This window comes from Simochromis diagramma, unplaced genomic scaffold (genome assembly GCF_900408965.1).
Source record: "Simochromis diagramma unplaced genomic scaffold, fSimDia1.1 OVJJ01000596.1, whole genome shotgun sequence".
NCBI lineage: Eukaryota > Metazoa > Chordata > Actinopteri > Cichliformes > Cichlidae > Simochromis > Simochromis diagramma.
Window position 1 is genome coordinate 5,040,686 of NW_024387245.1, and position 27,197 is coordinate 5,067,882.

A 27,197-nucleotide genomic window follows, 5' to 3' on the forward strand; every position below is an offset into this window, starting at 1 on the left:
ATAATCAATGCATAAGAAATGAGAAAACTTAGTAGTTGCCGTTCTTACCTCATTTACATGAACCATAGAGACCACTGAAGTAAACCTTTTACTAACGTAGTGTACAAATTAACGCGGTATCAGTAATCAAACTGTATGTAGCTTATCACATTGTCGATGCAAGATCATAGTAAGTATGATTGTAGGTAATACAGGCAGCCACAAGCCAAATGGAAAAACTAATGAGCATTTAGGAGCTAAAGTGCCTGAGTTTCCCTTAATGATGCAGTACAGACCAAAATAGGACAAAAAGAATTGGGCTTTTAGTGGTCAGAGGGCTGGAAACAGCTGCTGGGAATGATTGCTGTTGGGTTCCTATATGCTTTTTCTTTCTCCAATTCTGGATCATAGGAGGGCCGGATACAAGCTATCATATGGTGAGAGGCTGCTAGTCTAAGCCGAAGATTAAAACCAAAAGAAATTCATCCTCAGATTCACGCCTGCGTTTATTTGGATGTTAGCACCTCCAGAACAACTGCAACATCCACACAGAAGGGTGGTGGATTTGTACCCACATGCTGCTCAAAGAAGAAGAGCTAAGCCACAGCCAAGGAATGGATTAATATGTGCTAAATCAACAATAATTATGAACTCATTACTTTTAAAATTCTAAATATATATGGAAATGAGAGCAGTCACAATAGTTGTAGGTTTTTTAACCTTGCGAAGCCTCGATTTGTGGCTAGTAACTGTATCTATGCAGTACAAGTTACAGCCAAACAAATGAAGGCTCTGCACATTAAAGTCCTTAACCACCGAGCCCAAGTTCATCGTATGTTAGGTTTTAAAAGCAACTGGTGAAATAAGTTAAATACTAATGAGACTTCTTATTAAAAAGAAAGGGTAATCATATGGTTATTTCTAGCTCAACTGGGAGCTTGATTCATAATAAAATGGGCAATTTCACCTAAGTCCCCCCTCAGGGTAACTTGTAAACTAAAGAGGGATTTGATGTGAAGGGTATGAGAGCTGTGATGGTGTGTTATCAGCTGAGTAATTTGCTCTTGTACAAACATGAATTACTGTTATCTAAGTGCCCCCTGACAGCCGATTGGCTCCTCATTAGGCCTGTGTGAAATGAGATTAGCAATGAGACTCTAAATTATGATCCAATCCCAGAACACATAATCTCTCACATGCATATACCCTTTGTGTGTCTCTCCACTTCATCTATTTCTGCCATCCTTTTTTTTTTTTAACTTCATTGCTTTCTGTATCTTCCCCTGCGGCTGCTCATTCCTCGTCTTAGCATCTCTCCTCTCTTGACCTCTTACCTCTTCTCTCTTTTTTTCCTGCACCACCGACCTCACTCTCAGAGTGTAACTGCAGTGGGAGATCAGACCAATGTGTGTTTGACATGGAACAGTACCGGAGCACTGGCAGTGGGGGGCGATGTGTGAGCTGCAGAGACAACACTGATGGGCCCCACTGTGAGCGCTGCAGAAATGGCTACTACCGGAAATCTACAGAAGATCCCTGCCTACCCTGCAACTGCAATGTCAACGGTAAACTGCAGACACAAAAATCTCAGTTGTTTTGATAATAACTGAAGCCCTAATTATGATCCATGCCAATGTCATTACTTGCTACTTTTGTTTTCTCCTGCATGAGAAAATGTAATTATGTTTAAATTGGAATGCCACACTGGCACAAAAAAGCACCATATGCAAGCTTTAGCTACAAATGAATGGGACTCATAGGATTAATTTTACAAATTTTATGGCCAATGTTTTTAAAAAATTAATGGCACTGCATTAATATTTTCTACGTCCCATCAGCTCACCAAACTTGCCTAGGAGTGCTCAATTTATAATTCATTCAATCTCATCTTAGTTATCATTGCCTTAGCTTCCACGATGATCATTGAGGAAATCCATGGATTTACTCACCCATGCGGGTGTAAATTGATCCAGTTGACTCACTGAACATTATCAATGAAAAGACTCATTGCTCATTAAGCAAGGCCTAACTTTAGGTGGAGGAGCATTAGTGGTGGTGGAGCACAAATTATGTTTGTGCTTCACCCATCATCAGAGAATGAGAGAGAAAAGTGAACAAAAAACATTAACTATCTTTTCCTCTTCATATAAATAGTGTGCGGTGAAGGCACAGAGCTGTTGGAGTCCATTATATTGATCAAAGGTTATAGCAGACTCCATCAGGCTTCCCTTTTTCTCTTCTTTCTGCCCCAGATGGCCTTTTTTCTCCATTAACTAAAGCTTCACTATATCGGCTACAGTGTAGAAGCAAGGTTATATACTCCTCTTCCAGGAACAGAAATTCAAAACAAATGTTCATTATTTATAGATAGAAAGATAGATAGATATTTATAGAAAATACTCATAATTCTTGTTCAACACTATGATTACATTTTTCTTTATTTGAACCCTTCCAGGATCTGTGAGTCTACAATGTGATGTAGAAGGAAGGTGTGCTTGTCGGGAAGGTGTGACAGGAGAGAAGTGTAACACATGCCAGGCTGGCTTTCACTCGATAGGCCCCGGTGGCTGCAGGTGAGCAACATACATATAGTAATATATACAGCATACATGCATTCATTTTATGTTAGTGAACACAAGGCTCACTGACATTACATTTCATACAGCTTTCCTGTTTTATAGATGTGACACCTAACTTCCCAAAGCCTGAATTTATCAAACTGCAAAGCAGGACAAAAGGATTCAAATTTCTCGACGTGACACTACTGTGAATTAGTGACCTTATCAGCAAGTACCAGGATGTGCCAAACACAATGTCAAACTGCTAACAAGCATTGTAACAAGCAAGCCACCAAGTGCAGTGTTATTTTCCACATGGATAAAATTCATTTCAGTTTTATTAAGCTTTTTATTTCAGGGTGTCACGTATATTCATCATGCACAATATTAGTTACGCCAATGTGATTTTTTTGCTTTATGTATGTTCGGAGTCCACTGAATTACTTCATGGTTATCCCCTTTTATGGAAGTGTGCAGAAGTTGTCTGACTTCTATCAAGAAAACCTCATATTATTTTTGTCTACATTACACAAATGCATCGTTTCTTGTCTAGCTATATTTTAAAGTTTTTGTTTTCAAAGTATCTTTTATTATTTTTGTTCAGTTTCACTCTTCCCATTAGTGCCCTATTCAGCCACCACAAGCAGTTATATCCAGCACAGAAGCTCAGATAAATCCATGGCACACAACCTACTAAATACCAAACTGTGAACAAACCAACATGTTCTAAACCCCAACTCATCACATAGTGACACAAGTCAGAAAATCTTTTTCACGTTTATCAGAAGACAGCAAGCATCAGTGTATTTTGTAAGAAGCTGAGATATATTATGTGGTGCCTGGCCATTTAGTGCCCTGTATGTAAATCCTAAACTCTACTGAAAGTCAGTGTAAAGACTATCTTAGCATGCTTGCTAGAATGTGTTAATAGTCTGGCTGCAGAATTTTGTACTGTATAGCTTGGAAGCACAAAAGACATGGTTTGTCCAAGCTGGTCAGCACACATGATAAATGCAATGACACAAATGCTTGAAAAAATTTTTTTTATAGTTCAGTTAAATAGACCATATGTCGCAAATTAGAAATGTTACTTAAATGAAAGAAGCAGGAAAGAAGCAAAGATTTTATATGCAAGTCAAAGAATCAAATATTACACCATGATTTCAAAAGCTGGACTTGACCAAAGAGAAGTAAGAGCCTGACTGATTTTAGGAAATAGTTCAGGAGGAGCTATAATCATCTATCAGTCTTGTTGATATTTAAAGTAAGTTCATTATCAGAGAGCCAATCACTAACCTGGATTAAACACTAGACTAGAGTGGACAGCCTATTCAGATGATGAGGCTTAAAAGATATATACAGCTGAATGTCATCGGCATAGAAACAATAAGAAACTTCATTAAAATTTAGGTATTAAATTATTTTAATTTTATTTATTTTAGATACCAAATATATTAGCACCACAACTAAAAAATGCTAAAGGGATGTTTTCACAATATAAAGACAACAAGTCCAAGCATCACTCTGTGGCGAATAAGGAGTTAGACTCAGTTGGACACACAGTTAGTGAGTAGGTGGTGGACACAACTGCATTTAAGAAACAGATTTTCTTTTAGAACTGATGGAGAACAAAGAACTCACTGAAGAAATTTGTAAGATTTTTACTTAAATGAAACAAAACATTTTTCCATGTTTAGTACACAGTAAATATAACTAGTAGAAACACAAAGTCCTAAGTCATTTCGCTCAGTTTGCTAAGCGACTTAGAATGCCAGATCTACTGTTTCTGCTCACCCTTTCTTAACCTCCTAAGACCCAAACTCTTTCACAGCATGCATTTTTAATTTATCTTTGATATTTGGGCTGATTGGGACCTGATGAATGTAAAAACAAAGAATTACCAGATTTTTTTTTAACCTAATTTTTGTTTTAAAGAAAAATGAGAGCCACATATGAGGATATTTGTTTAAAATTTCGATAGAACAGTAGCAGTATAATGTCCTCGTAAGCAGATATCAGGCCCTTGAAGAGCAAAATTGAGTATTTTTGTCTAAATAATCCAAAATGTGATGTCCACATATGTGGACGCAGGTCCTAGGAGGTTAAAATAAGTTTGAATCAATTCCTTATTTTATCTGCTTGTAACATGAAAATACATTGCCATGGTAGGTCTATATCAACAGCTGAAATTTTTTTTAACTTCATTTCCTCATACTCAGCTTTAAATAATACATTTCCAAAGAAATGTTACCAGTATCATCAACTTTAAAAGGGAAAAGAAAAAGGCTGGTCTAATGTCTTGCCAAGTCATTGCAAACTTTTTGCATGAATTCCTTCCTACCGCATATGGTCGTTGTTCAGATTGGTGAGCCAGCAGTCCTGAATAGCAGAAACGAAAGATCTGGTGTTTGAAGTCCCCTTAGAACCGAGCAAGAGATCATGCAGTCTTCTTCATGTTGCCATGGTGACTGAATCCAGCCTTGCTGCCTTCAAAATCTTCAGAGAACAGCTTGAGCTGCAGCTAAAGCCAAGGAGAAACTTGTAAACTGTAAAACTTTCTACTTTTCTCCAAAGGTAGTTGAGTGTCTTTATATGTAGTTGGTAGCATTGATCTGGTTTTATCCAAATTCATCAATTCATGATTGACTCAAACATTTCTTCTTCTTTTTTTAACTGCCAGCAACTAGTTGACAATGAAGAGTTGTTCATGATAAATAAATAATTTAATAATTACACTTTTACTCTTTATTGATCATGATTTTTTTAGCTTTAATGTGTTAACTGTATGCATTACTAATGCATTAAGTAAAATATTATTATAATGTGTTTTACTAAGCTCTGATTTTAAGTTTCAGTATACTAGAGCTCATTGGGTCAGACCGAGTTTAAGATACAGACTTGCTTTCAACCTGTTTTACTGGGAGTGGGTTCAGTCAGACTTTTTTTCCAACCTTTATTGGAACGTGAAGATGCACTGACCAGCTGCATACATTTTTATGATGAAAAGCGCATTTCAACTTTGTCTGAACTGAGAGCCTCATACTAAGTATGAGTGCACATGAGCCTGCATGTAAATTTATAGGAAGGTGTATCTATGTGTGTGTGTGCACAACTGTGTGTTTGTGTGTGTAGGTGCGTCTGTGTGTGTGTGTTGTATGTTGTAAAATTCATATTCATAAGAAGTCTATCCGAGCTCTCCCTGACCCCCTTCTATCTGCCGGGGGAATGCTAAGTTGCGATAGTGTTGAAAGGCATATCAATGAATGTTTGGTGTTAATATTATTTCTTCTACCTGGATACTATGACAACAGGCTGTGGGATGACTGTTAAGCAAAAGAACAGATATTGAGCTTTAGCCTCATTCATTTGACTTTATAGCTTCTACAGTAAGCATTTCTTTATGAAAAATTAAGCTATGCCTCAAAATGATAAATTTAAACAGAATAGCTTCCCCAGTTCTACAGAACTTTTTAACACCATTCAGCTATTTGTTTTGGTTATCTGTAACCGATAAAGCTAATGCAAACAAGAACTGATAAAGCCACTGTAAAGCAAAAAGCAGTGCAAATATCAGCTAAATTAGAGGGAAATTTAAAGGAATAGATATTTTCCCCAAGAGCTGGTGGAGACCAAACTAGAGCTTAAAGCAAATGATCCAGATAGCCATTTGTGTATGTTGTATCTCAGCTAACAAAAAGTCTGTAAATGCAGGTTTAAAAGTAGGCTTGATCAAGAGAATATTAAACCTCCCTTTCTAAAGATTACATACCAAAACGGTACATTAATATCTGCAATTGTTTCCCATAGATGATATTGACATGCACAAACACACACACTCACACGAACAAACACACAGCACTTTCTCTCATTCGTGCTGAAAACTCAGGCTATTGAGTTGATGCGTGAATTACCCAGACCACTAGAGCAGAAACAACTAGAGGCTGCTTGCCTTGGGATAATTGAGTTATTGTAATTGCACCTCATTAAAAATAGATCCTGTGTTTCAATCTCAAACAAAAAGTAACCAGTCAATAAATGTGATCAAACAAAATCTGATAAAAATCCAACACGCTGCTGATCCATATACTTACACTTACTTGCTTTTTAATTGAGGTCGTTTTACGCAGCCTTCAAATTTCAGATTTGGGTGTTGATGATTTGCTGTGAAGAACATGTTGTACTTTTGAAAATGACTTTGTGGTGATGGCAGCAACACTGTGAAGGCCCAGGTTCAAGTTTTAAGACAAGAACCCGTGTTGTTAATATCTACTTGAGCGTGACACCCTGTGGTTTTTCAGAGCTGAACATCTGCTGTCTTGAAAGTGAGGAAACAGACATCAGGGATGTCTTCACATCAAATTGTCCTCATCTCAGAGTTTCCTGCCCATTTTCTTTTTCTGCTTCTCTTTTATACATGCGTGCTAAATGCAGTAGATTAAACTATTTTCTATTTTTCTGCAGGCCATGTGAATGTGACCTCAGTGGCAGTGTGGGTGACTGCTCTGCTCTGGATGGACGCTGTTACTGTAAGCAAAATGTGGAGGGACAGAACTGCAACAGGTTGGTTATTGTGCTGTTGTTTGTTTCCCAGATAAAGAACAAACAAGCCAACTGTAAAAGTCTTTTACAATAAAACATCCAAACATTATGTAATATACCTATGTTTGGTCTCTTTTTAGCATCGCTTTTGAAAATAAATCATTTTCATTATCGCTCCTAAGGGGAAAATAACTTTGCAAATTTCATTCCCAGTCGGCTGGTGCAGCAGAAACAGAGGGCTTAAGAACAATTTGATTCAGACTTGCTTGAACATTTTTAAGCTATCTGTCATTTTAACAACTAAAGCAGTGCAAGCGACCGTTAAACTATGTCAATAGTCTCTGCTTCTCCCTTTCTGCTTCTATCTTGCTCCTGTGGGATAGAGGATCAAACAGATAACCTCACTATGACATTAGCAATACACACAGCCCCAGGTCTCCAACTATTGAATAATTCTGTACTCCCTGTTTGTTGACTTTTTGGCTGATTTCACGGGTGGTTGAGCAAGCTCCTCTCCTGTGTAATGTGACTAGTGTAGTGGCTGATTTTTAGCGGTGTTCCTGTCCCACCCACATGGCAGCAAGTGCCTGCAGGTCAGGGTGCTAGCAGCTGAGCTCCATTATTCTTCTTAAAACGCCGCAATGTGTGCGGCGACTTGCGCCCAAACTGCTGAACTGAAAAAAAGCTTAAATAGATAGTGAATATAACAGTGCAGCATGGATGTGGTAAGGAGCTGTAATCAGGCGTGACTAAAGCTTCTGCATGTTAATGACTTTTTTTATGCACGGGGATGTGTGTGTGTGCGTTTGTGTACCTGCAGATGCAAGCCAGGATTTTTCAATCTCCAGCAAGTAAACCCAGCAGGCTGCCAACCGTGCTTCTGCTATGGCCACTCGCTGGCCTGCTCCTCGTCCAATCACTATGCTGCTGTCAACATCACTTCTGACTTCGTTGAAGGTATTGTCTTCCCAGCCATTAATGAGGTTTCCCTGTTGCCTTGGGACCTTTATTACTGAGCCAAAATTAACGAGACCAGCGATGTTTACTTTGTTCTCCCTGACCCTCTGTCCTCACTCCATTTTCAGCATTTGGCTCTGTGCTGAGCTCTCAGGAACAAAGCTGTTTTTTTCTCTTCTTTTATTTTTTAGATAACAAAAAATGAAAGAAAGACAGAAAACATACATAAACATACATTGCAACCTACACAAAGCTGTTTGGACAGTTAACCCCTGTAAGAAAATAAACATACAAACTCTTTGTGAACATGAATATTTAGCAGATGCAATGTCTTTCACCTCCAGATCAAGAAGGCTGGTTGGGAGAGTTTTCTGGAGGGCTGGACTACCCACTGCTGTGGAAGGAAGGTGAAGTCTACCTGCTGCCTCTTACAGAAGAGGACACTGGCTTCTACAAAGCCCCCGGTGAGTCGGCAAGAAAAATAATAGAGATTTGAATGAATCCACAAGGTCAGATTGTTACTGCAGTCTCAACAGGTGGGCTGCATCCCCCAGGGAGATATTTAAGCTTCGCTGAAATAGATTTTATTCGTTATTAGTGATAAAACAGCCCCAGCTGTTGTTCTTCAAAACAAATATGTAAATGATATTAGTAAAGCATCTGTAATATCCATAGCTTGTTCCTATTGTTCGTTAGTGAGATTAATCAGGATTTTTTTGGCAGCGGGTCACGCGGTGGTTATTCTGTCACCGCTTTTTCCAATCCCTTATCAGAGCCATTAGAAGATAAGGGAATAAGCTGGCCCTGCCACAGGACTTAGGGCCCATTTCTATCAGCCGCGCCAGGAGCAAAGGCCTGATGGAATTGGATGTCTTGGCCATGCTGGAGAAGCAACAAAGTGAAAATTGGCTTGGTTTCTTCTTGTCTCCACTAAGTCGCTTCTAAGCATCAACTCACGCCCCCCCCCCCCCCCATCCCCACCAGCTTCTAGCCACTGTGCAGTCCGCAGCCCGAAGCAAAACAGGAGCAATCCCATTAACTCTGCATCCTGGAGGTTTAATGCCCAAAACGGGCGATCACAGGGAACGACTCCATTTGGAGGCGTCTTTTTTTAGGAAGATGAAAAACTCACAGCTGAAAGAGGATGTGACAAGGCCTAGTGGTCGGGCATAATTTATATAATGTCATTATAAATGCATTAGTAAGTTATGGATGCTCAAATGTGCGCGCCTGTGGTGACATGTCCTGACACATGCATTATGATTGCTTATATGCCCAAGCATATGCATATATATATGTATATATGTGTGTGTGTGTGTGTGTGTAATTAGAAATTAACATAGTTAATAATGTTTTGAAAAGTTCATTTCTTGTTCACACACTCTATATTGACGCCTCTGTAGTCCACAGCACTCAGATTAGTGGCCCCCACTGGCCAACAGCAGCTTTGTGACAGCCTGCTTATCTACTTTGTGCAGTACTTGTTTATGTTGTCTCTCCACATAATAAATGCACACATCTATTGCTTTACCATCCCCATTAATGATCTAATTTTCTCCCCTCTTTTTTTCATATTTGTGCATGTGTACAGTTTTTTTTTTTTTTTTTTTAAGATTAGACCAGAGCAGCAGCTTTGGAAGCAGCTTTGGAATTTTCTCTCACACTGTTTCTCCTCTTCTTTTATTTTTTTTAATTTGTATTTTGTGCTGAAATCCCTCTCCAGTGTTCGTCACCAAAGAAAGAGATAATTCTGAGTGACAACTCCTCCTCGAACATCATGCAAAACACAATTTCTGTGATTGCCGCAAATGTATTTGTCACCGTAGTTTGCTTTCGCCTTGAGCTGTCACTTGAGGGACGGGATTCAATCATCTGTTATTTTATTGAACTGGTAAAGCAAGGGAGTGGCACGTTTTGGGGGATCTTCATGGCTCATTCTGCTCCAGAAATATCAGCCATAGCTAGGAGAAGGACAGGGCGTCACAGATATTTCCATAATAGTGTTTAACAAGGAGTTGCTGGCCAGGCAGGCAGCCTTTTTAGACACTATGTGAAACGAAAAAGGGAGAAAGAATCTCACTCGAGTTTCCTGAATTCCCCATGACAATCAAGCAATCACTTACACCAGCTGGGCTGTCAGAATTGTTCCTTCTTCTGCGCTGTGTGAAGATCTATTTTTTTTTTCTTTTTCATTTTTGCTCACATCTCAAATTGTCCTCCCTTCTATTTTCCTTTCAGCGCTAGTCTGTCAAGTAGTAAATTAATATACGTGGGCATTTACGAACGAGTATTTGTGTATGCACTTGAGGACGCTGTTTCTCTGAAGCATTGCCACTTCCCCTCCTTCCGATCCTGGACATCTGCTTGACAGTTGACACAGGCTGAGTTCAAGTCCCCGCGGTGACTCAACAGACGGAACGCTCGAGTGTGGCTGCCAGGAACTATCACAGACAAACATGAAGTACCATCCTAAACAGTTGCTTTGACCTGCCTCCAGCAACTGTGGTCACCACTTGAATCTGCTGGACAGTAACGGCGGTTCTCTTGGCTGAGCACTGTTTCATGCTGAAGGGGACATCATGTAACATAAGTCCTTGCAGCCATGGGTTGGAGAAGCTTGCAGTGTGGATTTGAGTATATGTACCACATGCCAACCTGCTAAGCCTTAAGCAGGGGAGAAGGGGGGGGGGGGGGGAGTGAATTTTAATGCAATAATGTCTAGCAGAAGGGAGGCGAGCAGCATATAGTTGAGGAGTGAAAGGGAGAGAAAGAAGATCCGTGATATCAGCCCCAGGCTACCTGTCAGTCTGACTCAAGCTGCATGTGGCAGCTAAGGGCCTCACACAGCCTGAGCACTACCTGCAACTAAGTCTGCATGTAATTCAGTCTAGTGGCCTCATCATCTGGAAGGGTATACAAAAACAGAAGGGAGATGCAGCAAATGTAAATCGGGGAGTGCAGTGGAAACATGGAAGAGGGAGTAATGAGAATAAAAATAAAACTGAGGTGAAGAGAAACAGAGCAGAAGCAAAAGTCAGCCAATTTAGACTGAGTGATTGAGTGAGACAGTTCAATATGCTTGAAATAAACTGATAACGTCTAAAGACATCCTGACAGGCAATATTTCAGGCACTGCAAAAAAATCTGTGCCCTCTTGGAGTTTCTTTAGTCTTGACCACAGGCAGTAAATAAAAGACGGTTGTAAGCATTGAGGAATCACCTGGTGGTTTAATGTTTGTTGTTGTTTTCTGGGGGTTTTGGGTGTGTGTGTGTGTGGGGGGGGGGGGGGGTTGTTTAGTTTTAATCTAGCAGATATGACCACTGCTGAGCTTTGCTAGTGCTGGCTAGGTACTTTTGTTAGTAGGGCACATTCTTAATTCACTGATAATAAATCCCATGCTAATTGTGGCGTGAAGAAATCAGAACTGCTTATAAAAGTACTTGCTGGAAAAACTAACCAGCCAGCTCCTTACACAAAATGACAGCCATCTGTCACTCAGACTGATTACCTTTCCTAACTTTATGCCTTAAATGGATAATTTCTTTAGAAAGTCACTTCCCCGTGCAGTCATGAAGGAGGGAAAGAGCTATAAAGACCCAAACTGTTTTTTATACCAGGCTGTAAACGTGTTTATTTCTGCTGTATTTCTGCCAGGAATTGAATCACTTTTGCAGCCGGCCTCAAGTGGCCATTTTTTGCAACTGCAGTTTTTGGCACTTGGTGTTGGCATCACTTTAAAATTGGAGGTTGATCTTGGCAAAAATATTATTACATGTGAGTCTCTTCTTATTGGTGTTAACACACCATTGATAACTTTCCAAAGCTTTCCCCATAAACCTCATATATCATTCACTGTGGACTTCCTGGATCTTCTCACTGTACCTGTAATGTTCTGCCCACACAAACACATTGCCTTGCAGTTATACTTTTGGTGTAAAGACTCTAATAAAAGAACAACATGTCAGAATTCCTCTTAGAAAAGTTCTGTGTGGGTTTCACAAGAGCCCTCAGAGCTAACACAAGTAATCTGAGTAGATCACAGGTTCACGCTGCTTCACACTCCACTGTGTCCTCTTTTCTGAAGTATATGAAACAGCTGTAATTCTTAAAAACTGTAAAACAGAAAATAGTCTGCTCTTAGCCTTTATAGCATCTTTAAACCTCAGCACTTTTACAAAGTGTATTGCATGTATTTTGCATTTACTCACACGCACACTAATGGCAGCAGAGCTGCCATTAATTACACACGGACATCTGCATATGAATATACCAGAGATGGCACAATACCGCTTTTTTATGTCCGATACCGATACTGATATCATAAATTTGGATATCTGCCGATACCGATATGAATCCGATATAGTGTGTTTTTAATCAATAATACTGTTTTTTTAATATCTTGCTGCATTTTGTATAAGTTCACACTCAAGTTTAAATAAACAACACTAAAGCTATTCTGTTATACCTGTATGTAAAAAATACACTGCACCCAAAATATTTCATAGTTCAACAACACTGATCAATCTAATAAACTTAAACCTACTCCATCCTTCCTATTCTGGTATTTTAAAGAGTACTTAGCAGAAATATTAAGCAACCTAACTAATAGGGTTGCAAAGAAAAAAAAATAGGGAACCACCCCCCACCCTCCACCTCATGATGCTTAATCGACGTAATCAACTTTAATTCGATGCAGTGTGGAAAAAAATGCACAGAAATAAATTATTTTCAAGAATAATTAAATAGATTCAACATCTTTCTTCTACAAAATTGCAGACTGCACAGATGGTACCTTTCCAAAGGAAAAAGTACTATAGCTTACTAGGGTATATTAGACTTAACAGTTACTATATACAGTAAGGGACTTCTATACATTTTACATCAGATTATAACTTTGGGTGTAAGATTCAGATAATTATTTATTAAAAGCTAGACATTTTAAATGAGAATAAGAAAGAAAAGTATGTCTTTGTGCCCCCTTTTCCCTGTTCATGCCCTGTCGGCCCCCCTGGCTAAACTTTGCTAGATCCGCCCCTGCACAGTTACAGCCGTCAGCTACGTAGAAAAAGATCCTGGTGTAGAAAGTAATATTAAATAAATTCTAACAACAGCTTATCAAGCTTAAACGTGCTGCTGTTGTTCAGCTGCTGGTTTCCTCTTTCTGGTGCAAAATGGGCCAAAAACAAAGAAGAGAGACGGACTCGTGACAGAAAAGCCGATCAGCTGATCATTGATCAGTTTCAGGATTGAAGTAGCAACAGGAGAGGGAGGGAGAGAGAGGAGAGAGAGAGAGAGAGAGAGGCAGTCGCTCCATATATCGGTTGTTAAGCTTAACGTGGGAATGCTTTACAAACATTCAGAGCTGAACTTACACACTTGCTTTACTTCTCTCTGGGATCACTTCCTGGAGATGAAATGCTGGTTTGGTAGCGAGGCTACAAATACACACAGCCGCTCTATCACGTGCTGCACACTGCTCTGACATGCTACTGTTATGAGCCAAGTTACGCCATGTCGCAAGTTTTGTGAGGCGCTTTTTTGATACTTAATGGATCGGATTACATTTTTTATTTCTCTCCGAAATCCGATCCAGTAATTTACGTCAGTATCGGACCGATACCGATACGTAATATCGGATCGGTCCATCTCTAGAATATACATCATCTCTAGGCATGGGACTTTTGGTTCTGGAAGCCATCTTTGGTTGCATGTTGTTAAATATCTCAATGTGGATAGCACGAATGAAATCTTGAAACCATACAGTGCCATTTGATCACATGTAATTTTTTTAATAGCCATTTAAAAGCATATCTAAATTTTTTTTAACAATGACCAAAAGACATAATAGGAACTTTTAGGCGAGGTATCCACTTGATACAATAGAAACCCCCCAAAAAGTTAGCAGACCAGTCAATGTTTTTTCAAAGTGGGGATTTTGTGGGTCCACATAGCAGACCAAGAACCAAACTGCAAAACCTCTCTCTGCCACCTGAGCCACAGTCCCCTAGTACAGCAGTCCCCAATCTTTTTTTTGCGCCACGGACCAGTTTATGACCAACAATATTTTCACGGACTGGCCTTTAAGGTCTCGCAGATAAATACAACAAAATAAAACCAGTACCGATACAAAAAAAAAAAGGAAAATGTATTCATAACACACGAGAAAAGACCCAGGGAAACCAAGTTAATGATAGATAAAAAAAAAAATAGCGATAACCATATATTTCACATCCGAGACTTAACTCCCCATATGGAAAAGAAATAGTAAAAACTTATATGATTTACTCATGAAAGTGGCCACTTTCTCATTACTTTCATATATTGTTTTAGTAAGTATCCAAAACATACAAGTTTCATTATATAATTTTTCAAGGGATCTTATATCTGTTTTCACTCTTGTATGCTTTTCATACAAGTTTCACACAAGACAGATACAAACTTTATAAGATTTATATATATCTTTTCCATATGGGTCTCGCTGCCCGGTATCAAACGACTATCGGTCCGTGGCCCAGGGGTTGGGGACCGCTGCCCTAGTATATTTCTCTTATATACAATTGCTCTTTGTGCTTCTGTATTTCATGTGTAGTACACTAGTCTGCATGTGCTTACTTTCTGTGATGTGTTTTGCTTTATCAGTCAGCTTGGATATGAATAAAATCTTCCTTCCTTTCCTGGAATCACATTTATATTGCAGCTACCGTGGGACCATAGAGCGCCTGCAGGCGGTGCAGTTTAGTGTCAGACTTTTAGAGTCCTGAGAGTATTGAACCTGTTTAAAAGTTTAAGGTTTGTCCATCCAGCCTTTGCCCTCAGATTGCCTGCATGGTGGTCGATGTTAGAGCCTCAGTGGGACTCCGGTTTGTGTGAGGCAGCAGTGATTTAATTGAAATGGAGCTGATTTAATTTGGTTGGAGCAAAGTCTAAACCCTCTGATTGATTGGAAGCTGCTTCTCCATTCCCCAAAAGTTATACGGGCATCTATCACTTGTTGTGATGGCAGCTTTATGTGTTTCTGGCACAGTGTCAAAGGTGGCACAGTGAGTGGACTTCAGATCATTCTGACAGACTCATAGAAACAAAATGGAAATCAAGTGGCTCAAACTGCAGCTCTGGTTTCTTTTTGCTGCTTTTGTTGTTGTTCATTCAAATGCACGCATCATTTATTTGCAATGACCCAGGGCTGCAGCTATTATTTTTATTAGCAATTTCTCTGTTGATATATTTCACTGTTGATAGTTTTGTCCTTCAGCTTCCAGAGTCCAAGATGACATCTTAAAATATCTTGTTTTGTCTGACTAACAGTCCGAAACACAGTGATATTTGCTGCACAATGATAAACAGAGAACACCAACCAATTGGAGAAGCTCAGTGAATGCTTGGTATTTTTTTGCCTAGAGCAGTACTTTTTGACATTTTAGGAAATGCATTTAATCATTTTCTTGCCAAGATTTGGATGAGAAATTTGATGGTACTATTGTTTTGTCTCTACAAAGCCACCAACAGCTCATAGACGGTCAGTGGTTCAACTTAACAAAAGGAGCACTGGGAGTCTCACTCCAACCTGGCATCTCTTCAGAGGTTATGAAAATTGCACCTTGAAAACCAATGAGTTAAGAGAGCATATTTTGCATGTTTAATGTGGAAGTCCCCATGCCCTGAAACTGTTTTTTTCCTGAATTCACCTGGTTTTTCTGACACAAACCAAATTAAATCTACTCGTTTTTACACCTCATTATATCTGAAAGTAAAACAAGCAAGATATAAGTTATTTTAATTTAGAGTGAGTCATTAGTGTAAGAGACTTTGAGGTTCACTCACCCTCTTTTTTGCTTTAAACAAAAAAAAGAGGCTACTACACTTATCAGTACATTAATTTTTATGAGCAAATGTTGAAAAAATAACATGATCATGAAGCAGTTTTATTTAAAAAAAAAATAACTTAAGGGCAGGTCTATCGTCTACAATCTGTTAACTAATATCATGTGTCCATAAGTAAAGTGTGGGTGCTTGAAAAGTCCCTCCTTTTCTTTTTCCTAACCTCTTTTCCTCGACCTCGATGAAAACAACATTGAGGTGAAGGAAAGGTGAGTAGAACTGGTAAAAATTAGCAAAACAGAAGAGAGGTGCACTGAGAATGTGAACGACCTTCACTCATCTCACAGTAATTTCCTCTGATTAGTAAGTCTGTCCAATAGCCTATAACATTCAATACATCTTATTTTCTAATATTTACCTGCTGTTATCCAGTGTAACTCTTTTTCACCGCCCTGTTTAGGATTTCTGTGACTGCATTAAAATTCTCTCTATCCATCACTTATCGCAGCTGACCTCAAATAAAAACGAAATTATGATAATCCTAAAGGCTGCAGTACAGCAAAGGACATTCATGCAAACTGATTATACAGAACCTTAAACACACTTTAATCACTTAATAGAGCTCATAATCTTCTGCTGGGAGGTTAAGAGGCAGTTGTTAAAACCTCAAAATATATCTGCAGGTAATGGCATGAAATGGAAAAGGTAGTTACAGTTAACATTTACATACACTTTGTTTATTATGTTGATTGTTTTCATGAATTGTCAGGTGGTCCTTTGTTATGAATTATGGAACTGCCTTTTCTCCTCCCCTTTAATAAAGCATGGTCCCAGTGTCTCCTCTGCTAAAGGAAGCAGTAAAAGAAGCATTGAAGCTTCTTTTACTTAGTATTTGGATACTTCGAGGTCACCTCTATCAGTTGGGAACTTCTGTGATTTCTATAATCACTGCTATAGAAGACTTAAAGGTATGAAAATCACTAATAAAGATATTAGAGATTTGCTGCTGAGTGTCAGGTGGGTGCATAGTGGGATACTAGCTGTCATTAGGCCACTAAATTGGACCTCTATTATTTATTTTTCTAATTATCACTTATCCAGAAAATTTTATAACTAGCCATATGGTTAGTTATACTAGCAACCCATCCAAGAAATCTTTTACCCGGTTTTAGTGAGTTAAATAATAATATTTCATTTTACATTGCATTGCACTAACTATCTGTTTCTGTGATATAAAAAATACTATAATATATACTGTGCATCATGCTAATCAAGCTGGCTTTTGCTAATAACTTAGCACAAGGATGAACGTCGGATTTGGGAAGAGGTATAAAAGACTAATAATTTATGTGGTGGACTGTATATTTATATTTTTTATTCTTTGAAAACCAGCTGTTGTCAGCTGACCTGTACTGATGCCACCTTGAGGTTTTCTGGTCTTTTAACCAAATACATTCTACAATACAGGCAGATGTTACAAGTGCATATGAGAGCATGAGGGTGGGAATGGATGTTTGTGTCTGTGTGTGCCTGTATGTCTGTGTCTATATGTCAGGTTGGGTATCAGACGCCACCTCTCTGGGGACATCTCAGGCCCTCCAAGGTTTGGAGGCCTATCTCCACCCACCACCACTTCCCCTGCCAGTGGCAGACTCCCTCAGGTGTCGGTGCGTTGGTGGGTCTTTGTGTCTGGGGGTGGGCGTCCGGGTACACACCGGCTCACTCCTTGGCGGCCGCTTATCGGGGCCTGGAGCCTGGGGCTCGCTCGGGCCACTTCGGAGGTGGGGTGCCCCCGGCCTCTCGGCCTGGGGCTCGGTCACTCAGGCACAGCTGGCTGCCGGCGGAGCTCACGGGCGCGTCACTGCAACTCCCCCTGGCTTCTGCTCCGCGGCTGCTGAGTGAGCCCTCATCTGGGACTCTCCTCAGCTCTTACTGGGACAGTGGCGCGGCTGCCCCTCTGTTGGTCTTCCTTGGTCTCTTGTGTTCTGGGGGCCTCTGGATGTCTGGAGTTTTGATCTCCTCCATACCTGCTTCATACCCTGGAGGACGGGGCTATGGCTCCCCACACCCTCTAGCAGATCGTTACATGGAGAAACCTTTGGAATGCAAGCATGCTGATCCACACAGGTATGCACACAGGTGTACACACAGGTATTCACAGACGCGGACTACAGCTTTCTTGGCTGCTGCCTCAAAGCACATTGTGCGCTGTCTATCTTGCGTGCTGCACAATATCGTTTATTATTTAGTATCTACTGATATCTACTGCTAGCTAGTTTATTGTGATGGTGCCGTTTTTTTTTATTATGTTGCTCTTTGTTGTTTGCTTTCTCTTCTGTTTTTTTTCTCCATACATGTGACCCAGGTGTTTTGTTTTTTGTTTGTTTTTTTCTTTCTTCCCCCCCTTCTCACCGTCTCTTCTCCCCTTTGGTTTTCTTTCTCTCCCTCTCTTTCTTTCATTCTTTCTCCCTGTCCTATCCCCCAGTCATGTCTGTCCCGTTTGTAGCAACTGAAAATAAAATAAATTCATAATTATAATAAAGGTCAATCAAATGGACCAATATGGCAAGGCCATGATGATCCACTTGGTAAAATAAATCTGCTTGGCATCTTTCTTGGCCTTAAGACAACAATTCTGATGGCTAAAGATCCAAATGGGACACAAAAAAAAAAAAAAAAAAAAAAAAAGATGTTACATGAGACATCGTGGCTGCTTTCCGAACTCCAGGCAATGTAAAACTAATGTAAAGGTGGAATTTGGCAAGTTTTACTAAAGATATAATACCAAAGTTTTTCTAGAAGAAATTCCTAGCATAACTGGAAACCTCGGCAGTTTTTTAGAAAAATACTCTACATTAGCTTTAGTTTTAATGGTCAGTGAGACATAATGAACTCTATATGTATAGAGTATCCGGTGTAATCTGATAGAAATTTCTTCAATTTAGTGATTGTTCCCATAAAATACGTTTTTAATTCTTCGAATGGCATCTCTCACTTTTATATGTACCAAACTGAGCAGTGACCATGGATGTAACAGTCTGTTGTGCACCAGTGCAACATAATCCATCACTGTAAATTATTAGCCTTCTCTTTCTGACCTTTGAAGAATGTAAAATTACTATCATTTAATTTGTTTTCAAAGCTCTTCATAAGTAGAGCTTGCTAGATGCTGAAATACTGCAATCACAACTTTACTGACATTTTTATGAGAGAATGACAAGGATGAAATGCGAACAGTAGGTGGAACCATGTGGTGACTTAATGGTCTCTGTGGGAGCAGCTAAAAGGTCTCCTATGCTGCAGAACACAAAATTGAACTTGCTTGAGTTTCTTATGCCTTAAAATTGTTATTTTACTTAATAACTTGTTCGTTGAAAGCATTCCAAAATATCAGCAGCTAAAATGCTAAATTAAAGCTTTAAAACTGGATTTCACTAACTAGTGGGTAAAATCTATTTTTGTATATACAGTAATGTTTTGTATCATGAACTGTACAGAATAGCACAACATCACCCAGTTATTTTTGATGGCAAATCCAAAACCTGATTACTTTACAATCCTTATTTTATGTTTTTGAAATTACATGTCCCATTCTTTCTTTCTTTCTTTCTTTCTTTCTTTCTTTCTTTCTTTCTTTCTTTCTTTATAATGTGAATTTAGGTACTAAGCCCATATATACATTACAAGAGTCTTTGCTGAGTTAAAACTTCAAAGAGGAAGGAAGACTTTTTAAAAAAAAATAAATGTATGTTTGTTTGTTTTTATCCCATTTTCTGAAGTAACTTTTTACTTTGTTACCTATTTTTAGTGGTAACTTGCTGATTTATTTGGGACTGAAGTTGATTGAGTAATCAATTTTTCATGAAGTAGAAAAGCAAGTTGCACATGAATACAGCACGCTGCACTATTTACTTATTTGTTACATTTTTAAATCCTCCCCAATTTCTCATGTGAGATGATGAATGAATATAAATCCTTGGAAATACACAGACTGCAAATCACACTTACGCATGAATAATCCTTTCATTGTTTTTTCTATAGTGATTCATTACTTTGGAGATTGGCCTGCAAGTGGGGCTATTCTTCGATGGTCTATTAGGATTGTGAGTAATTATCCCTTGGTTCCTCAGTTCCTTACAGACAGAGAGAGAACTCCCGGGAACCACATGATGTAAATCAAACCCCCAGCAGAATAATAGCCAACAAGCTACATCTGAAAACGAAGCCCTCACCACCATAAGGGAGCACTTTAGGAGAGAATATTAGCTTAGTCACACAATAGTATTACTGGGCTCATTACCCACAGTTATGCACGGGATGTTCAGTATGTATTTCCTATTAATCATTTCAAAAGTAATAGTTCGGTGAGCACAAGTTTCTTACATTACTCATTACAGTGCATCACTACCCAAATGTTGGTAATAATCACTTGTCTGATTCCAAAATAAATTAGCTCTACCTGGATTGTTTTTACAGTGCAACAATGATCTGGTGCTGGTGGTGATACATTTTTGAGTCCTTGTTGTGTAGTGTTTGAGAGACTGACAGTCGAGGCAGAACCTTATAAAAGAGTTCATCTATGTCATCTCAAAGAGAAGATGGCAGAGATAATACATAAAGTTCCATTTTATTGAAATGCATCCATAGGTATTGTTCAAAAACACATGAAGCTAAGTCAAAGATTTGTAAAACATCAGCCATGGTTACAGCTAAAAATAAAACTGCTGTTAGAACAAAACAGTGTCAGGAATGACAGGAAATCTTACCACTCAGTTTGGCCATAGATTATCATCAACCCCACACCCAATGCTCTCCTTTGCACTGCAAAAGGGTCAAAATGGTGTGAATGGGACATCCGTCCCATCCAATTGTTACACTTCTCTCTCCTCTATGAACAGGCGTTACAAATAAAATCTATAATAGACAAATTTGTCTGCTCCATGTTCAGAAATTGTCAGAGCTCTGTTACCATTATTTTCTATAAGCATGTTTTACAATTACCTCAGATTTTGACAGATTAATTATTATGCAAGTGATGACTCACACAATGAAATAATGATCAGATGTTTTAGAGGGTAAAAACATTAATTAATTCATCTGTAGAAACACAATTAATTTTGACTAAGAGGATATACATGACCAAGAATGTTCAAACTGTATACAACTGACACAACTTTGACACAACAACGTCATTTGTTTTTACTGAGAGTCCTTGAGCAACTGTCTCCCTTTTTTTCTTTTACCCTTTCCCTTACAGTGATGTACAATAGCAGAAGGTTCTTTGGTAGAAAACTAATAGGACTACAGCGTTAGAGACACAAATAAGTCCACTCTCATTTAGTCAAATTGTTAATATAAAAAAAAAAGTCACCCACCCTTGTTTACACAATGTCAAAAAACTTGTCATTTTGGTAATTGCCACCATTTATTCCACGAAATAAAAGCTTAATTTTGACACATGAATTAGAGGCTTTTGGTGAGGTATAACCCATCACTGGTTAACAAAAGTGGTCAGACAAAAAGTGCCAAAGCAATTGTTAAAACAGTAAAACAAGTTTTGAAAAATGTAGTTTATGCTGTGATCATTTTTTCTGTTTAGTTTTACTAACAGCTCAGATAGTAGAAAATGTCACCCTGTATGAGAAAAAATATAAGCTATAAGGAAATTGTAACTTTGAACGCTGGTGCCCGCATAGCATGAGCAACACTGAATGCATAAACATGCTCTGTCTATTAAACAATGCTTTGTTACAGATTTATGTGAAACTAAATATATATATATATATATTTAGTCCTAACCCACCCACGTCCATGCTGATTTAATCTGTAGAAGGTTTTTTAAAAAATGTATTTAATTAAAAATATAAATGAGCAAACGTTTACAAGAGATATAGCTGAAAACATGAAGCCTATAGAAAGGTAAGAAATTACTGACTGTACATCTGAACATATACAAATAAATACACAAAATAATGTTTCCCTTTTTTGGCCGCATGTCTTAGGATACATTATTTGTGTATTAGTAGATGATCATTTCTTTCTTTCTTTTATAATCTTTAATAAAATAAATTTAGAAAAGAAAACTATATTAATTTATACAAGTAGAGAAGTTTTAACCAAGTAAATGCAACACCATTATATAAAGCACATTATGACAAGCCAGACAGCTACACATCTTGCTTGACTATCTATATTTTTATTGCTGCCAAACCTCCAGTCCACATGGACAGTCCTGAATTTGGAGTCGTTTGTTGTCTTATGATCTGCCAAATGAAAGCTGGAGCATTTTAGCCTGCAGCAAACTAATGCTAATAAAACTAGCTGTTGCCCCATGTGATGCATAAATCAGTGTTAAAGCTTTAAACAGAATTGTGTTTATCAACTGCTGTGAAATGCAGACTTGAATTATTTACCTTGCATCACCGCATCATGTGGAGGTGTTTCAGTCTTTGGGTCTAAACATCTTGGCCTTGCAATATTGGTCATTTTTTCTAATGGGTTAGATGTTTAGAAGGTGCTCTATGAAGGAATTAGTCTTTAATTGGTCAATGAGTTAGCTTAGCCTCTTTTCTTTCTTGACCTTGACCTGTTTTTTTAACAGTTAGGAACATCGATTGATTCTGAAATTACACTAAGACCTGCGACAGCTCATTTCAAAATGAGTAAATGTTTCGTCCTCAGCAGCTGCTTGTGAAACCACTTATCCTTGTTCTGATTCGCTGTGCCTGTTTCAATTGATTTTGATCTTGTGTTTACATGAATGATGCCTTATTAGACTTAGACGAGTGCTATTGAATGGTCGTGTAATTGAAGCCTTCTCCCTTTTATTACTGCCTGTTTTTCATTTCCCACAAATACTAATCCTACTGATAGGGATTAATACGTATCAATAACACAGTGCCCATCCCTCGTTCATGCATTGTTGCAAAAAAGAAAAAAAAATATTAGCAACTGTGATGGAAGTGTGATGCATTGGCTTGGTTTTTGAGCTTGGTTTCTTATGTGTGAAAGCTTGCAGCTTATTAGACATAACAGTCTGTCACTTCATGTTGGAAAAAAAATAATCCTTACATTAGAGTTACAAAAGTCTCACTGGAAAAGTTGCTGAAGCTACAGCATGACTGCCTATATAAGAATCTGTTGTGTTATACATTTATTAAACATCATTTACTTGATCATAATTTGCATTCTGTGATAAAAGAAGAAGCACGGTCCAGACCAAATCGAAATAACAATTAAGCTTCATTTTATTAAAGCAATAGTGTATAACAGTACTTAACCAAGGCACTTTAACAAATCGTCAGGTAATTGCGAGCAGCACTGGTGAAAAGCAACACTTCAAGTCACAGTGCAAAAAGGCAGGTGAGAGAGAGGTCAAGTAAAAACCATCGATTAACACGCTTGTGGACGTCACAGGGCAAGCTGCACGTGTAAGGGCACAGCCCAGATAATAAAAGCCAGCTCCTGGTTGAGCAGATATTAGATGATAAGACAGGTGAATTGTTCTGAGTGACGCCAGAGGCCCCTCGCAAGCAAAACGATTCTTTCAAGTCCACAGCCCTCTCAACCCCCAAAAGAGTTCAGGATGTACTTCACACACCATTACGCTCAAAAACAAGATGGCAACCAAGCGTGCAACCTGTCAGTTTTGCCCACTCACTCATCCAGGTATTGTAGAGAACGACAGCTTGCTTTATTTCTGTTTTTTTATTTTTTCTTTAAATAGAAATTGTTATAATTTGTGCATTTTTAGAGCAAAACTGTACAGGATCTATACAATGGCTTGGGCTTTTTACATTTTTCAAATCTGCATAATGAGGAAGTGGAAGATTTTTGCCTATTTTTCTACATCAGAAGCGTATAACTCTTGTGTGATGTTCTTTTGGCCAGTTTGAGGGTGGTAGCGGTAGTGGGGGGTATCTTGTGGTAGCTAAAAAGCTTTGAAGTCCTGTTATATGAGGAGCCAAAGCCTAGAGGGTGGGTAATTACACACAGATTCCTGCAGTGCTCCACGTGATCTCAAAAAGCTTGTACTCCACTGCCCTCATGAACACACACATCAACTCAAAGTGAAAGGAACTGGCAGATTCTTTGAAAAGCACAAAAACAATTAATCCTACTTCCAAAAACACCATGCTTATACACAAAAGTTTAGCTCTATATTTACTACATTGATGGCACAGAGCTGACTCAGACTCCAGTAATAAAACTCCATCCATGCATCTTTCTAACATCCAGTTTCTGCCTTTACCACTCTAGTGAAATTCCTGGGTCACAAAGTCTACAGCTATGGCCAGCTTCTCTTCATCACCTTTGCCTCTGAGACCCCCGAGCTGCTGCCCGACCACATCGCCCTGGTCCTCGAGGGCTCTGGAATCACTCTGTCTGCTGACCTTTCATCCCAACCAGTGCTTGGTTATCACCCTGGCCTCACACCACGGCACTCTTTCACCATCAGGTACAAGACCGCACTGAGAGGTTTCATAATTTTTGAGTGTTTGAATGTGTTCTAGTTTTTTGTCCCTCTAGAAAATATCAAAGTCTTAGCTTGTATGTTGATATGTTTGTTTTGCTTTGAATCTGTGCATCTCCCTGTCGCCTGAGTCACAAGAGTATATCCTATTCAGTAGCGATTACAGCTCACCCACATTGACTTTGCTGTCACCGTCCCAGCAGAGTGTCAGGATATGAACGCGGTGATGAGCCAGCTCCCTCATGCGCTGGCTGTCATGTAGATCTGGCACACGTTGCATTTCCATTTTTACATTTTATACATATAGCAGATGGTCTTACCTGCAGTGACATGTAATATGTGGAGCAGAGAAAATGCATCCAAAATTCACAAAAGTGATACTGAGAGTAATGCTATTGGGGTCAAAAGTGTTATTTTGGTCTAAAATCATTGGAAAGAAATCAAAGAGTTAAACAATTAAAAACTATAAAGTAAGGCAGAATCTTGTGGAAAAAGGGGACGTTAGTCCACAAAAATAGAAAAGCCTTGAGAATTTATCGAGTGGAAAGAGAGGGCATATGAGGTATTTCTTTAATAGAAGAAACTTGTAAAAGTCGGATGTTCTGGCTGGAGTAGGGAGGTCACTCCACTATTAAGCTCAAGGAGGCAGAGAAGGGGGGTCGGGCTGGAAGGATGACCAGGTCGTAGCATGGAAAGGAGAGCTAAGTGGATTATAGCGACAGCTTGCAGAGCACTGAATGGAGTGTAGGGTGTGTCTATAGCCTGGAGGTAGAGCGTGTATGCAGACAGTAGTGGTCCCTTTGCTGCCTCACGTGCCAACACCAAGGCTTGAAATTAGATACAGGCTTCCACACACAGCTAGTGGATGAAAAACATTATTGATTTCCATGAAGAAAATTGGTCTGTTGAAGGAGCAAATAAAAACAGTATATGAAAATGGTCACATAAATATCAGAGACGTAAACCTAAGTGAAACCTAAACACTGTAGCTCAGGTGCTTGGATTGATCCCTGAGTCCTCTGTTCATGTGAAGGACTGGTATACTGGTATACATCCTTCTTTTTTTCCTTTTTTTGCCACATATTGATACTGTTTGAATAGAAAATAGAAGTGCTGTATGAATGTGTGCGATTGGATGAAAAAGACTTGTGATGGAAGGCAGTTTGAGTGCTCAAATTGAGTAGAAAAGCAATATATAAGTATCAGATGATTTACAATTTCCACAGTATTTGGATATGAGCAAGTGATGATCCCAGAACAGGAAAAACATATATTTTCACAAGCTGTAAAGTAAGGCTTGAGTCATGATACTGAAGCCTGCCACCGTAATGGCTTAACAGTAGAAGTAAATCTCATAAACTGAAGTAAGAAACCATCTTGAAATTGTGTGGAAGTAGTTTAAAGCATTTATCTCCACTCATACATGCATTTATATTGTACTGTCTTGACTCCTTTTTGAAGGGAGCCTCTTATGCTTTCTTCCAGCTATATACATTTATCCTGGGACTCCACTTCTTTCCACTTGAAACTTCACCAATGAAGTAAATTTCACATCACTATTAGTCACGTTTATCCATCCATCCATCCATCCATCCATCCATCCATCCATCCATCACTTATCTGGGTATGGGTCAGCAGAGACACCTAGACCTCCAAGGTGTTTGCAAGTCAGCCGGAGATGTAGACTCTCCAGTGTGCTCTGGATTGTCCTGTGGCCTCCTCTTGGTAGAATGTACTTGGAAAACTTTGCCTTTCAGGGGGCATCCCAGTAAAATGCAGAACCAGCTAAACTGGCTTTGATGAGGGTCAGAGTGTAGACTTACTGGTAGTGGTGCAACGGATCACGGTTGATCCGTAATCTGAACCGATCCTACTCCACGGTTTGGCACGCACGTGATCCGAAGATTCGAAAAAGAAGAAAAAGAAAAGTATGTGTATGGTGCACAGTGGTCAGTCTGTCAAGTGATAGTTATGGCCGGCGCTGGTGGTCCAAGTGGAGGAGCAGAGGAGTTTGCGGCATTTAAGCAGCCCTTTGCTGCCCAGTCCAACCGGGCTAAAGCTATTACAAAAGCTACTGGGGTGTTTAGCTGCAGACGGGAGGCCGTATTCCCTTGTGCAAAACAAGGGGTTTAAACTATGATGAATGTGCTTGAGCCATGCTATGATATCCCGTTGCAGGTCCAGCATGTATGAGCAGGAAAAGTTTAAAGTTGTGGCTGAACTGTCCCAGGCATCTTCTGTTGCCCAACTACAAATGGGTGGACCTCCAGGTCAACGGAAAGCTACGTGACCGTGACAGCTCATTATATCACAGCGGAGTGGTAGATACAAAGCCCTGTACTGCCCTATATTGCCCTTAATTTGTTTTTATATAATTGCGTGGAATGAGTCTTGAGTTGAATGTCTTTAATAGGCAAAAAATACTTAAATAAGTTAATAAGTAAATGTTAAAATTTTTTCTTTTTTTGCTGATCCAAAAATTGATCCGATCCGGGACTTAAAACCGTGATCCGATCCGAACCGTGAGATTTTGTTGCACCACTACTTACTGGTAAACTGGCAGCTTTGCTTTCACACTTAGCTGTCTCTTCATCACAGCAGACTTTTACAGCATCCCCATGACTGCAGGTGCTATGCCTAACCTCCAACACCTGTAGCAGCAAATTGTTCACAACCCAAAGTGAGCACTCCACTTTTTTCCAGCTGAAAAACGGGACTCGAAGATGTTAATTCTCATCCCAGCCACTGGGGAGTTGCATATTCCCCAGTGCAAACTGGAGGTTATTGCTCAATGAACCCAAAGAATCACAACCACACCCAAAGGAACATACTCCAGGTCCATAAATCACATGTAGACTAGCTGGCAAGCTAT

At 39.2% G+C, this 27,197-nt stretch overlaps 1 protein-coding gene and 1 long non-coding RNA gene across 2 annotated transcripts in view; one reads left to right on the forward strand and one right to left on the reverse strand.

The window, feature by feature from the left end:
• lamc3 (laminin, gamma 3) overlaps positions 1-27,197 on the forward strand; it is a 136,249-nt gene that overhangs the window by 52,373 nt on the left and 56,679 nt on the right. Inside the window, exons 5-10 of the mRNA XM_039999894.1 lie at positions 1,356-1,544; positions 2,435-2,552; positions 6,999-7,097; positions 7,897-8,033; positions 8,378-8,497; positions 24,112-24,310. Of these exons, the coding sequence (XP_039855828.1) occupies positions 1,356-1,544; positions 2,435-2,552; positions 6,999-7,097; positions 7,897-8,033; positions 8,378-8,497; positions 24,112-24,310 (862 nt within the window). The remainder of the gene's footprint in view (positions 1-1,355; positions 1,545-2,434; positions 2,553-6,998; positions 7,098-7,896; positions 8,034-8,377; positions 8,498-24,111; positions 24,311-27,197) is intronic.
• Positions 1,183-26,280, reverse strand: LOC120713947. Its single transcript, XR_005691329.1, has 3 exons — positions 26,145-26,280; positions 18,707-18,711; positions 1,183-1,196 (listed from the first exon to the last, which is right to left on the reverse strand). It is a non-coding gene; the product is annotated as an uncharacterized LOC120713947 (long non-coding RNA).